The sequence below is a fragment of the Eulemur rufifrons genome, chromosome 8 (genome assembly GCF_041146395.1).
Source record: "Eulemur rufifrons isolate Redbay chromosome 8, OSU_ERuf_1, whole genome shotgun sequence".
Classification (NCBI taxonomy): Eukaryota; Metazoa; Chordata; class Mammalia; order Primates; family Lemuridae; genus Eulemur; species Eulemur rufifrons.
The window spans coordinates 54481381-54496971 of NC_090990.1; the positions used below are offsets into that span (position 1 = coordinate 54481381).

General features: G+C 38.8%; 1 protein-coding gene across 2 annotated transcripts in view; it reads right to left on the reverse strand.

The window, feature by feature from the left end:
* Positions 1–2033, reverse strand: part of PTGER3 (prostaglandin E receptor 3) — a 192256-nt gene extending 190223 nt beyond the window's left edge. For both annotated transcript variants that reach the window (XM_069480145.1, XM_069480144.1), the window contains exon 1: positions 907–2033. In XM_069480145.1, coding sequence (XP_069336246.1) covers positions 907–1803 — 897 coding nt within the window. In that variant the 5' untranslated portion in view covers positions 1804–2033. The remainder of the gene's footprint in view (positions 1–906) is intronic.
* Between the last annotated feature and the right edge of the window lie 13558 nt (positions 2034–15591).

The window sequence follows — 15591 nt, forward strand, 5'->3', positions numbered from 1 at the left end:
TTTCTGCAACATCTGTTAAGCTAGGCTCCCAGGGGCCTAAATAAGCATTCATCCTTCAGGAATTAGTAAACAACACTCACCCATACAAATTTCTAGCTAAAATTAACACAGACGAAAACCTCAAAAATACCATGTAAGACAGTATGTGTTAGACAAAGAGCATGTGGAAACATCACTTGCTCCTCTGCAGGGCGCTGGTATGGAGGGGCTAGGAAGTGGAGAAATCCCTACTCCTATTCCAGGATTGGCCGTGACCCAGCCCCGATTGATTGCCACAAGGACAAGAAAATGTTGGTCAGAGGGAGGCACTGGGCTGCCAGGTCCCACCATTCCCAGGGGCGAGGCTGGCTGCTGCGGCAAGATGCATCTTTCACTCTCCCGCCGCCAGTCCAGAGTGAACCTAGAAGGCGCAGGCAGAGCGTTCAGCGTCTGAGAAGCTGCAAGAGGGCCGTGCCTGTTGCAGCTAGGGTACTTTTGCAGACTGAAAATCCCCTTAACGTTGAGAGAGATGTTAGAAATAAAGAAAAAACCCACAATATCAGGCTACAGTTGTCATCACCATTCTGCTCCTAAGACACCCAGGACAAACCTCCAACTCTGGACATGCACTGAAATGATACCTGGGTACCCTCTCCCCTCCCCAATTAGAATGTGAGCAGCCCTGTGATCTCCACGTGTGCATAACCAGAGCCTAATTCGAAGCCTAGCACTCTGAAGGCACCCAGCGAGTAAGTTGAGGAGCTCAACTCCGAAGCCACAACCAAGACGGCAGGGGAGGAGAGGACTCCCCAACACGCTGCAGTTGCAAACACAAACTCGCAGGTGCTGCCACCTCGAGAAGCCTCCATTTCTCGCTCGCTCGCTCGCACGCTCACCCTGACCTCCCCACGTCCTGGAACTACCTACCAGTAGTGGTGACCAGCAGACCGACAGCACGCACATGATCCCCATGAGCTGAATCGCTGTCTCCGTCGTGATCCTGCCCCACTGGGCACTGGACTGAGACGCCGTGGCCTTGGCCCGGCAGCGGGACATCAGGGCCTTAATGGTAGCCAGGTTGCAGGCAAAGGTGACGGCCAGCGCCAAGAGCCCCAGGAAGGAAAAGGTGGAGGCGAAGAAAAGGTTGCCCCAGTTGTGCGGAGAGCCAGTCCCATTGCCCCCTCGCCCGGTGCTGATGAAGCACCACGTCCCGGGCCACTGGATGGTGTACTGGCCCACGCCCAGTACCGGCAACAGGGCGAAGGCGAGCACCGCCAGCCACACGCCGAGAAGCACAACGCGGGTGGCGCGCGTCTTCATGTGGCTCGCGTACCAGTGCGGCGCACGGATGGCCAGCGCCCGCTCGACGGCCATGGCGCTGGCGATGAAGAGTGAGGAAAGCCCAAAAACAGTCATGGTCAGACCGAAGAAGGTACAGAGCCGCCCCGACGGGTCGAGCTGCTCCCAACGCTGCTTGGACAAGTACACGACGATGACCACCGGGCTGGTGAGCAGCTGCCCCACCAGGTCGGTGAGCGCTAGCCAGCCGATGCACAGCAGGAAAGACTTCTTGCGCTTGCTCTCCCGGCGCCGGTAGCTCCGCGACACGAGCAGCATGGCCAGCGCGTTGCCCACGAAGCCGGTGATCAGCATGGTGATGGGAAAAGCCACGGACACCGACCCGCAAGCCTCGCCCAGCCTTGGAGGGCGCGTGAGGTTGCCCCCCGCCTCGGCGGACCGCTCGGGCGCCCACATGCCCGGGTAGGAGTAGTTGAGGTGGATGCAGAAGGGGGCGCCCCCGCCGTCGCCCCGGGTGTCCTTCATGTTGGCTTAGAGGTGAGGAGGGGACGGCGCCCAGAGAGCCGCAATGGGAGCTGGCAGATGCGGCGCGGGCAGCGGCGGAGGTTGGTGATGACCCTGGCTGGGGGCGGGCTGCCTTCCATGGTGCGGGGCGCAGCCGCCGCCTCACTCCGCTACTCGCGCCGCTGCCGCGGCGGCGCCAGTGCTCACAGGCGACGGAGGCGGCCGCGCGGCCAGCTCCGGGAAGCGTCTGGCTCCTATGCGCGCCGAGGTGCCTGGCCCCCACTATAAGGCCGAGGGGCGGGGCGCCCGTGGGTGTGGGCAGAAGCGAGGTGGGAGGAGAATGGAAAAGCTACTGATCGCCTCTCTTGGTTGCTGCCTGCCGGCTCCCAAGACCTTCTGGGCTGGGAAAACTCCCAGGCGGACTCCTCTCGAAACGCCCCTGGTCCTAGCCAGACGGGCGCCCGCTCGCCTCCATGCCCAGCTCTGCGCCTCTTCCAGTTTTCCGCCAGAGGAGTGTCCGTGGGCAGCGAGCAGCTAAAACGTCTCACTGGGCTTTCCGACCCAAGACAACCTGCCGACGAGGATCTAAGCAATCGCCCTCCTCTTCCATCCACAGACGCTCATACGGGGACAGGATCCTTTTCCTGAAGCCCTTTTTTAAATTCTGGCAAAGTGTAAATCACCTGCCCTTAAGCAATCTACGCAAGCCACACTCCTTCGCATAGCTGAATGTAAACTTTTTGCCTTCCTACTTCGGGACTCTAGACCGACCATGAAAAGGCCAAGCTGTCCTATCCCCGGTCCGTCGCTGAAATTACAAAATGAATAGACAGTGTCTGGAGATGTTAAGGGAATAGACACAGGGAAACAAAAAATTCGTATGGTAAAATTCAAAGACAAAGAAGTCCCAAGTACCACCCCTTAGCTAATCCTGCCTCCTTCACCCAAAAATCCAGCTAGGGCAAAAATGACTAAAGGCAGGTGGCAGCCATTGCATATCTGAGGTAGTGAAATCACCTGCTGCCAGCCTAGAGGAGTGAGTGGAGACAGGGGAGAGACACATTCCCTTACTAAGCCTCCAACCATTTTCATACAATTACAACTAGAAACTGTATTTAGATGTTACAAAAGGCCTTCATCCATATGGAAACTTTGCCTTTGAAATATACCCATCCAGCAAAAGTAGGCATAATTGCCTCGTAACATCTTTTAGTAAGCAAATATTTTATGTATTTTCACCATATATGATGTATTTTCACAAGCATTTTCTCGTTTTATCACAGAGATCCTCCAAGGTACTGTTGCTATTATTACTCTCCTTTTGAGGTGAGGTAACTGAGGCTCTATGAAGCTAAAGGATGTGCCCAACCAAATCTCTTAGCAATTCCCCAGTCCTGTCTTCTTATTTGAAGTGGTATTCTTTACATGCATACCGAACTGCTCTCAGCACATGAAAATTAACTGCAAGACCATTTTTTCCCCCAATCTTGGGAGAGCCTGTTTTCTCTGCCTCTTCACAGTGTCCCGAAAATTAAAAGAATTTAAAAGTTATTTACAAACTTCATTTTCCCTCATATTTATGAAATTAGACCTAATCAGATAGCACTGTGAAGGCCATAATTCAGACTGACTTAGATTGATTTCCAGAACAAGCCTACTCAGTTTTTTGCCTTTCCTAGTTTAGCTGATATTCTGTTTGGGTGTAAATGAGTGTTAAAAGACAATAATGGGATTATGTCCCTTTGCATGCTTTCTTTCTGTGTTTTGATTTTGTATGAGAGCTTGAAAAAATAATCATTATTGGGTTATATAGTGTTTAAAGAAGGAAAAGCAATGATGCAATTTAAACTGCATTTTAATGGCATGCATTAATCACAACACTAGTTTCATTTTAATTTGTGCTCTCCTGTCATTTAAAAATTTTTGGCACTTTTTTAATTTACTAAAATGTCATTTTTACAATGAGAACAACTAGGAAGGAATAGTGACATGATATACTTTTAAAAACCTTCCCCAAATGTTTGTCTTATTACTTTGAATTAATCTCAACCTCCTATTTGGGAAAGTGTTTTTCCAGAATAATGTCATTTGAAAAGTAAAATAATACTTGATGTTACTCGTAGATACAAGCTTTATCCAAAGCATTTGGGTGAAAATACATATCAAATGTAAACTTTCTGCAATTAATAAAATTATAATGTGATGATATATTTAAAATTTTAAGACCATTTCATGATTCACACAGCAAAGGAAGCAAAGCTAATCTCTCTCCAGTTACCTCAAAAATTATTTTCATTTTTTTCTCTTTATTTTTTTTTCTTTAGGGTTGCATCTGCTGGATATTCTCATTTTTATTTACAAATATTTTGCTTCTTTGAAACTTTTACTTCTCCCATTGCAGTTCTTGCTGTAGCCAAATGGACTTCATGAGCATGACAAGCATCAGGACACATATTAGCAAAGAATTAATGTTAGCCTCTTTTACTAAGTCTTTGGCAATGCACTAAATGTGTTGCATTTCAGATCATTTCTTTACCACTTCTTTCAGCATTTTTGCTTCATCTTATTCTAAGTTGTCTGCTTATTCACCTTGTAAATAGTGACTTAGAGGATCTGAGGAGTAACACAGTATGAAGCTGGCAGTCGGATTCTGGTTGGCACTTTTTAATCAGGTACTGCAGAAAGGGTCTAAATTGTGTTGGTCTGAAACAATACCACCCTCTAGTGACCTAAAGGATAATAACATGCTGTATGCTACAATATATTAAAGATAATTTCTAAATGACCAATGTGGGCTTTGCTTGGAGAACCTTTAATTTTTTCCCTAGAGATCTACACATGAATACATAATTGTGGTCACTTTGTTTTTGAGTTTACAAACTGGCATCTCTGTTTAATCAATAAACCATTAGAGAATTAAATTGAAACAACCACATATTCAAATGTTTGAAAAAAATTTAAGTATATATTCATATATTTTAATTGAAATCATGCCCTAGAAATGTTTTTCATACAAAAACTATACAAAAACTACCCCTTCTGTACCTTATAGTTTTAAATTTTTATCACCTATCAATATTTTCCTAGTGTTAATAAATTTATTTTGCTATTTACTTCTATTGTATTTTTTTTAAATCTTTAAAAAAACATGAATACAAAACAAGATTAGTAACTAGTTTCACATAATCAGGCCCTTGATTTCCTCGTTATGGATGGAAGATATCTGCAATTCTTCCTCCATGAAGCCAATCACTAATTTTAGTATATATTTTAGTCATTCATTCATTCATTCAGTAAATATTTATTGAGCACCTAATCTATGTCTGACACTGTTGTAGCCTTCAGGGATACAAAAGCAACATATAACATTCTCTACATTTATGTAGTTTATATTTTAGTGCAAAATTCTTGATTTTAAATGCCTAATAGAAGAACAATGATCCCAGTGGCTTTTGTCTTCTCAGAATGATTTGCCATGGAGGTAGAATGCAAGGTAAATTTAGCATTCAAACATCAATCAATATAATTACCATAGCAACAAAATAAAAAAGATGCTTTGAAGTCTTTGCTAAATCAAACATTTGAATATACTCAAGAGTTTCTTACTATAACTGCCTTTTCTTCCTGTTTCTTTATATGCCTAATAACTTTTTATTGAAAACTGGATACTGGTGTTAATATATTGTAATGAGTCTGGATTCCATTTTTTTTCCCTGAGGATTACTGATTTTTTTTGTTTGTTCTGTTTGACAGTTAACTTGTCTGGACTCAAACTGCCAATATTGCCTCTCCTGTGGCATGCAGCTATTGATCTCTCTGCTCCGGTCTCATGGTTTTCCATGCCAGCTCGTTTAGCCTGGTTCCCTGTGAACTGATTTCCTTTCTGTGGTTTCCTTGATTCTAGTGAGTCTCTGGTGGTCCAGCTGCTCCACCAGCTTAGGGCCATGCCCATACATTTCAAGCTGGTAAAGGTTCAGCTTTATGCCACTCAAGGTGCACACAATGGGGAATGCACTCCCTTAAGAAAAGCATCAAAGTCATGGATGTATTCTTGAATAATTTTATCTTTTACAACTATTTGGTCTTTGCCTACTTTCCCCAGGCTCCATGGGGTCTCCCTCACCCAGCATAGTTTAGCTGTGAGACACGAATTCGGGCAGTTCTCTTTCATTCTCCTATGGTTCTCGCTCCCAGGATCTCCTACTTAAATTTGTAGTAGCCTTTCTAGGCTTGAACTCCAATCTCTGGCACCTTTTGCCAGTAAGGTTGTGATTTTTTTCAACCACTATTTCTCCCATTAAGGTTGGGCAGCACCCTCCATCCAAAAAAACAGTAAGTCTTAGTTCTTACTCCTTTCAGTTGCATTTTTGAGATTGATCTCTTCTCTAATTTCTGTATGCTTTTGAATGCTTTCCAATGAATTTAATAGTTTAATAATATTTAAATAGTTGTGTTTTTAAAATTCTAGCCACATTTTATTTTCTGCAGGGCAGTGAGATATTGGCATACAGACATTGCTATGGTTTGAATGTGTCCCATCCAAAATTCAGGTATTGAAACTTAATGGCTAATGTGGTGGTACTAAGAGTGAGACCTTTTAAGGTCAGGAGGGCTCCTCCCTTGCGAATGGAATTAGTTGCCCCTATAAAAGGGCTTGACAAAGGGTGTTGGTCCCTTTCTTGCCCTTCTGCCTTCTGCCATGTGAGGACAGGGCAAGAAGACCTTCACCAGACATCAGATGCTAGTGCCTTGATCTTAGACTTCCTAGCCTCCAGAATTATGACAAATAAATTTGTTGTTTATAAATTACCCAGTCTGTGGTAGTATGTTATAGAAGCACAAAATGGACTAAGAAAGACATATAGATCAATGAAGGAGAATATTGGAGAGAGTATCATGTGTGTGTGAGAGAGGTATATACATGCACCCATACATTCAAATTCAATAAATTTTTGTCAAAGGTATTATGATAAGTCAATAGAGAACAGTCTTTTCAGCAAATAGTGCTGGGAAAACCAGATATCTGTGTGGAAATAAAAATTAATATAAACCTTACCATAGGCTTAAACGTAACTGTTAAAACTATAAATCTTTTAGATTAACACAGGAGAAAAATACTTGTGACCTCTTTACCCCTCCATCCTTACTGAAAGTAATCTTGCAATTTTATTTTTTTTTTGCATTGAACAACACATGATTATGTTTTTTTGGTCTGTATACACAAAAATTCTTCATTCTTCTTAAATACCAGGAATAATCCAACCACTTCTTTCTTTCTGAATGTCTGGATTACTTATAATTTTTGCTAACTCAAACAGGGGTTCAGTAACATCCTTGTATATACTGGCATATATTAATATATTTGTGGGACCTATTTTTACATGGTAAATTCCTAGAAGTGGACTACTATATGCTGATGAGTCTCAAATTTGCATCTGTAGCCCACACTTCTTCTTTGAATGCCAGCCTCATATATCCAATGTACTATTTGTCATCTCATTTGGATAGCTCATAGACATCTCAGTATGTCCAAACAGAACTTCAAATTTTCCTTCCTAATCTTGATTCTCCCTGAGACTTCCCCATCTCAGTATATAATACTACCGTCCCCATACTCAAGCAGAAATCCAATGGCCATCCCAGATTCTTCCTTGTCCATCATCTGTCTTCAGTTCTTCATCCAGTAATATTAATTCCAATTCCAAAATAAATCACATACACATTCACTTGTCTCCATCTCCATAGTCACCACCCTGGTTCAAGTCACCACAATCTTTTACTTTATCTATCTAATCTACTGCAATAGCTTTTTAATTGCCTTGATTTTATAATTTTAAAATTATGTCTATTGTAGCAAATTAGTTCAATGAGCATTTAGATATTTTAAAATGTTAATAATCTCTCTTTATTTTCACTTCCAAATTAACTAATATTAACACGTTGGAGTGTATTTTTTCATGCTTTATTCTATGCTCAAAGATACTTCCACTCCAAAAATGCATGTTTCTGCTTTTCTAATGTTTGCCATTAGAATGTCTGAGTATTATTTCTGTTTAAAATGTTTACAATCTGATAGGTGAAATATATTTTTATTGTTAACTTTAATTTGTATTTTTCTACTAGTGAAGTTAAATAATTTCTTCTATTAACTGATTTTTTACACATTTTTATTGGATTATCATTATGCTCTTAATTTGTAGGAAATCTTTGTATAGTTAGAGATACCATGTTTCTCATTTTCATTGTCTTTTGTCATGTTTTTTACTATATGTAAAAAATTCAGAAATATGCCCATCTTTTCATTTATAGTTTTGAGTATTCCTGCTTGATTAATATGGTCTCTCTTTCTTAATTCCTATACCCAAGTTACATTTGGGAATATTTTTACTTTAATATTCATGCCTTTTATCCAAATAAATTAAAAAAAATTATTTTAGCAAATGGTAATTTGCTAAATTACCATTTTGCAAATGGTAATGAGGTAGAAGTTTAACTTTTCACAAAATGATTATCACATAGATAGGTAACACCATTTATTAACAATGATTCTCCTCTTAATTAAAATCCTACTTCATCATATACTAAATTTCGATTTAGCCCAGTGCCCAGATGTTGATTTCTAAACACCATTCTTCATTAGGAGGAAACAGGATCCTTGGAGAAATGACTGATTCTACAGCTGTTGTAGGGAAAACACAAGATAAACTTACAGCATTTTTTAAGACAGAAATTACTGTCCAGAAAGTAAAAGGATGGAACATGTCAAAGGGACAATGGAGACATCTGAAAGAAATCCCAATGGCCAAAGCTAAAACAATTTGAGCAAAATATACACAAGTCTATATTGATATGATAGAATAAATAAATGGGAAAGAAAAGACAAATCCATTGATGTAGGTAGTCCCCCCAACCAGGAAGGGGCGACTTCATTCCCCTCTCCATTTGAGGGTATGTTAGTCTTTGTTACTTCCAAAGAATATAGTATGAAAAGGGAAAAACAGTAACTTCACTAACTTTACAGTGGAGAAATCTGGCAAATACAATCATAACCAAGAAATGGTTAACACCATGAGTAATGCAATGGATATCATGCACCCTTGGCATGGTGTGATGAGAAAAATCACTTCATTCCTATAGTAATCTTTTCAAAAAATCCACAATCCCAGTCTTATCATGCAAAGAACACAAAGAACCAACAATGGAGATAATGCTACAGGATACCTGGACAGTACTCAAGGCCATCAAAGTCACGAAAACAAGAATGAGAAATTTCACAGACCAGAAGACAATGAGGAGACACAACTAAATGCAATGTGTTATTCTTGATTGGATCCTGGAATAGAAGGGGACATAGGTGGAAAAGTTGGTGAAATTCAAATAAAATCTGGAGTGTAGTTAAGAATGTGCAAATATTGGCCTCTTATTTTTTATAAATATGCTATGGTAGTGTATTAACAATAGAGAAAACTGGACGAGGGCTGTAGGGGAACCATATCTTTTCAACATTTATGTAAATCTAAAATTATTGCCAAAAAGTTTTTTAAAAATTCCCATATAGGCTTGAAATCTTTTCTGTATTTTCTTATTCTATTCCATTGGAATATTTGTATTTCTAGGTGGCTCTTGCTATGTTTTCAGGTATTAACATACACACAGCAAAGTGCAAAACTGTTAATTGTGTAGCTTCATATTTTTACATATATACACACAATTGTAACCACCATCCAAATTCATATATAGAATTGTAACCACTAGGAAGGATCCTTGTGTCCCAACCCAATTAGTAACCACCTTGACCCAAGACATAATCATTATTTTGACTTCTGTCACAATAGTTAAAATGCTATATTCTTGAACTTCATATAATGGAACGATAGCATATACTTGTGCCCTAGATATGGCCTATTTCCATAAATGTTCCATGTATACTTAAGAATAACGTGTAAATGTCAATTAGGGCAAGTTGGTTGACAGTGTTTTTCAAGTCTTCTATAGCCTTACTGATTTTCTACATCAATGAGAGAGGTGTAGGAATCTCTTTTATTGTGGATCCCTATTTTTGCCATGGAATTATATCAATTTTTGTTTGGTATATTTTGACATTTAATAGGTACATAAATGTTTAATATGTTTTATTTGACTCCATCATTATGAAAGGACCTTCTTTATCCCTAATATTCTTTGTTCCAAAATCTACTTTTCAGAAATACCACCTCAGCTTTGATTCCTTCAGATCTTTTCATTTGCTATCATTTTTTCCCTCATCCTTTTATTTGTAACCTTGTAGTGTCTTCCTGTTTCCAGTGTTTCCTGTCAGCACATACAGGTCTTGTTTTTTTTATCCACTGTGACAAGTGCTGTCTTACAACTAGGGTGTTTGATCACTGACTTTTAGTATCATTGTTGCTATGGCTGGCCAGTCTATTTGCTCTCTGTCCCATTTGTTGTTTTTTTAAGAGGTGGGGTCCTACTCTGTCACCCAGGCTTCAGTTTTATAGCACAATTATACTTTACTGCAGCTTTAACTCCTGGTTTCCAAGCCCTTCTGCCTCAGCCTCTTGAGTAGCAGGTATTTACAGGTGTGAGCCACCACACCTGGCTGTGGTTTCTTTTTTCTGGCTTTTGGAACAGGTACATATGATCCTATTTTTCCCACTCCTTTATGGACTTATTATGTATAACTCTTTGCTATGTTTAGAGGGTGCCTTGGGGTTTACAGAATGTATGTTAAATTATCAGTCTACCTTTAAGATGATATGCCACTTTGTATATATAGTACATTTTCATTTCTCCCCTTTTGGCCTATGTGGTATTGTTGCTGTGTAATTTTTGTGTACATATAAGTGCCCCAAAATATATGTTTTAAATAGCCAGTTATCTTTTGAAGAGATTTACGTACCAAGGAAGTATTTTATATTTACCCACGGTTAGCATTTCCTGTGTTCTCACTTTTGGGTAGAACCAGATTTCCATCTGATACTTTTCTTATGCCAAAAGGACATCCTTTATTTTTTGTACTAGAGATGTTGAATTCGTATTTTTAAGAGATGAAGTTTGTATGTCACCTGCACTTTTGTAAGATATTTTCACAGAAGATAGAATACTAAGCTGTTTTTTCTTTCAGTACATTAAAATGTGGAGCACCTTTTGGCTTGCTTGCCTCTGAGAAGTGTGTCATTCTCACCATTCTTCCTCTATATAATACATCTTTTTTTGCTTTGGTTGCCTTCAGATTTTATCATTGATTTTAACTCTTTTTAAAGTTTTATTGCTGTTAATTATCTTCGTGTATTCTCTGTTTGGGGCTTCTCAAGCTTCTTGCATTTGTAGTTGTTTCCTCAAAGGCTGTACTCATCTGAAGACTTGAAGAGGAATCTCTCCTCTCTGGTAACCTCCATATCAACCTTAATGGCTTTGGGCTTCCTGTAATCCCCTTCTTCATCTCAATTCAGGAAGATTGCAGAGTTCCATCTAGGAGAGTCCCCATAATGTATCCTACAAAACTCGAGGGAGTATGCTGGGAGCATGAACGGGGATTGCCTTTTCCTTTCTCAGGTATGTCTTCCACAGCCTTATGTTAAATGTACTGAAAAATGCTGCTTGACATATTTTGTCTAGTTTCAGACAGAATGGTAAATCTTGGCCAGAAGTAGAGTCCTCTGCTTGTTTTTCTCACCCTCTAACTTGTTTGATCTGTCATTATTTTCCAGTATTCTTGAAGAGGAAGCTTAAGATTTAACTTCATTTTCCCTAAAACAGACTTTCCAAGTCATACATGTCTAAGCACTGCTTTAGCTTAATCCCATAGTTGTCAAAAATTTTATTTTCATTCTTTCATCCAAATAAATTCCATTGTCATTTCTTTGACCCACAGGCATGTTTAATTCCAAATTTTAATTTTTCCCATTCTCTTATTTTCAAACTGTGTTCTTATTCTGAAACATCTTACAAAGACATAATTGGGTTTGTGAATTTATTTTAATCCAGTCTGATACTCAGGATTAACTGAAGTGTATTACACTTATAATTACTTAAAAACTGAACAGACCTTGTTTTTTTCTTCCTCTTAAACCACCCCCTTCCCATCCAGTATATCTCTTTCTGATCTATATTTCAAGCAGCAACCTTTTTATATCAAAACTAACTAGGTCACTTCAAACCTTTCCATATTTTCCACCTGTTTTTAGCACATAATGTACATTCCTTTCTATGGCCTACAAGGCTTGTGTGATAGGGCCTTGAATTCTACAACCCTGTCTTATACCATTTTTTCCTAAGCCATTCACTGATTCATTGGCTTCTCATCATTTCCAAGAACGGATTTATACTTCCTCTGGCACAAAAGAATTCTGCTTCCAAGGATAATTTGCCTGACCCTTAGTTGGTCTTCTTACCATCCTATCTAGAGTAATATACAGCCAGCCCTACTTTTTATTTCCTTCGTAATACTAACCAGAATTTGTAATTGTTTTCCTTGCTTCAAGATCTACTAGAATATTGTGCTATTTCACTAATTACTTAGTTCACTGGCTAGAATGAATTAACATAATTCACTAATATGTTCTAAATGCTGACACTGCTAATATTCTAATTAGGCTACTTCCAAATCATCACTTAAAAGTCCTGTGCTAACATATTCTTCGATGAAATAAATTAAGGATTTTACAAATATTGGTCATATTGATTCCAATAGCCCCAGCAAATATAATCAAGAACACTGATTCATGATACAAAATGCAGTGGTTCCTAAAATAAATGCTCAATGTGTTTAATATAAAGTGTTAAATATATTAGCCTTTGGAGTCCTTGAACAAGATTTTCTTTTGCATCTAAATTAACTATAAACCTTGACATTGCTTCCCTCCTATCCTTTGCTGACAGATGAATAGTCTCTCAAATGTAGAGGAAACCAGGTTAGGATTATTACTCTCCAATTGATTTACCAAACTTAGTTTTTTTATGGTCAGGTACTTATTTCAGACTATGATATGGAATGCCTTATGAGAAGCCTGGAGTTTAGACACATTTTCATTATTGTTAATTTGGAGCCAACGCAAAACATACTATTTCATTACTATATTTTTTCTTCCTTCTCAGCACTCTTCTATCCCAGGATTTTAGTACCATAGGTTCTGTGGTACTGGGTGTGCACCCTGAGAAGTATTGATGTGATTTTCATTTCTGGTGAAGAATGAACTAAATTGACCTTTCCTCTTCTGAGATTCTAATGCATGAGTAACAACTGGAGACATGGTTTTGAGTGTGATATAGGGCAACACAATCTTGTTAATTCCAATCACACCACTTACAAGTGTGCAAATATTTCCTGCTCTCATATGGTCACTACAGATTAAAATTCTTAAGCTCTAATACATTATTTTAAGAATGCAGATAGTTTATTTTTCCTGATCAGAATTCTGATGAGGTGAAGTAATTGCTGAAAAACCAACATCCTTGACAAGTTCACAGTCAACAGCTTATTACAGAGGTAATGTGTCACCAAGAGGATTAACAGAATGGGACCAAAATTCATCAGACATACTTTTCTCTAACAATTTGTTTTTGACTTTCAGGTTTTTATTTCATTGCTGACCACAGAAAGAACTCCTAACAGTTAGTGTTATATAAGCGCAAGTAAATAGCCAAATCATTTTTGCCAATAAAATCTACTTTACTGCTCTAGTTATCAAGCAATAATGTATTTTGTGTTATTTTTTTCTATTAAAGCTTTTACAGATTTGCAAAGATACTTACTAAATTTGGTTATATCTAGTAAATATGCCTATTGTTCTAAATAACTAATTATATTTATAAGACAGTTACTTTAACATATACCAAGCTACTATGAACTCAATTAACAGGCAAATTGCTTTTTATAAAAACTTGCTTATCTTGCAAATGATGCAAACCACTGCACCTATTTCAAGGGTCATCATACACTTAGCAGTAAATGAATTTGCCAATTCAAAGTTCCTTAGGTTAATATTTTTGGAAAGGATCAAGTGGCATGTTAGGAATAAAGCTAATAGTTGACCACAAGTCTTACTTTCAGTGTAGTAATTTTTAATGCTTCCATCATTGGTGATATAGTGAGGCTGCCTTTGTTTCTCAACCTATCTTAGTTGTCTGTAATAAAATACAGTTGGCATAATGTAAATAGAAAATTGAGGACAGTGAATAGTTTACTTGTATGAAACTATCTTCCACTGAATTATAGCTGAACTGGTAACTTCAAACTTTTTTCAGCTTGTGAAGAAATGGCCTTCTTAGACTAACAGACAAAAATGCTTTGTCAACACTTAAGTTTAATGACTAGTTTCCAGGATGATCTATTTTGCAAAGATATAACTTCAGAATAAAAACTCTTTTAGCAATCAAAGAATGTTTTTCTGTAAAAATAAGCATTTATTCTGTATTAGTAATGGGGGAACAATACAATTAATCAAAGTCTCTTAACAGATATTAACTGACTCCCTAATCAAATACAGAGCATTTGCTCTATAATGACAAAGACTATGTTAAGGGTTAAGGATACTCAGTAAAGACGAGCCCTTTCAGGATTTTCACCTAATTCCTGTGGAAACTCAAGAGGAACCAGGGAAGGCATCCTAGTGTTCTGAATTGAGTCATGAAGCTGGAATGAGAAAGGAATGGCAGTGGGGTGTGCGTACAGCATTACAAGTATCAAAAACTTATACAAAGATGAAAATCTATTAATATCACTAAGTCAGCATGGTTAACATTGCTAGTATATAGGTTCAGTGTTCCTACTTATGCTGAAATTGGAGGCTGGGGTTAGTGTGACTGCAAAAAAAAAAAAAAACAAAAAAAAAAACCCATGAACTTTTAGTAATGTGTAAAAGGATTTTGGTTTAATTCTGAAAGCCATGGGAAGGCACTGAAAGGTTTTAATCAAATAAATGACATGAATAGAGTTGCTTGTCAGTAAGAGTAGTCTGGCATCAGTGATGAAAGCACTAATGCTTAGTGAAACAGTCATTCAGCAAATACTACAAAAAACTACCATATGCCAGATGGACATTTAGCAGGCAACTGCCATATCCCAGCCCGTAATTAAAGCAGTTGGTAGTGTTAATAATGGAACAGTTGGTGTGGCTCGGTGGCTCACGCCTGTAATCCTAGCACTCTGGGAGGCCGAGGCAGGCGGATCGTTTGAGCTTAGGAGTTCAAGACCAGCCTGAGCAAGAGCGAGACCCCATCTCTACTAAAAATAGAAAGAAAATAGCTGGACAACTAAAAATATATAGAAAAAATTAGCCAGGTATGGTGGCACATGCCTGTAGTCCCAGATACTTGGGAGGCTGAGGCAGGATTGCTTTAGCCCAGGAGTTAGAGGTTACTGTGAGCTAGGCTGACGCCATGGCACTCTCGCCCTAACACGGGTAACAGAGCGAGACTCTGTCTCAAAAAAAAAAAAAAAAATAAGTAAATAAATAAAAAAAAAATAATAATGGAACAATTAATGGAGGTAGAATTCTCAATTCTAGGTAAATCAGACTTTGCAGTGGGAACGAAAAAAGGAAATTTAAGATTCCCATGTTACTAATAATGCTATTTATTAATGTGAAATATGTGATACTGGTTTTGGTGGACAGAGGATTTAAGATGCATTTAAATATGAATTGCCTGACATTTAAACAAAGATACACAGAAGGCAACTAGATATATGGATCTGGTGTTCTAGAAATGATTTAAGTAGGAAATAGCCATCTGGGAATGAAAGAGCTTGTGTGTGTGTGTGTATAATCTCTGAAGGCAGGGGCAGGAGGTAAAAATACCTGCCAATAT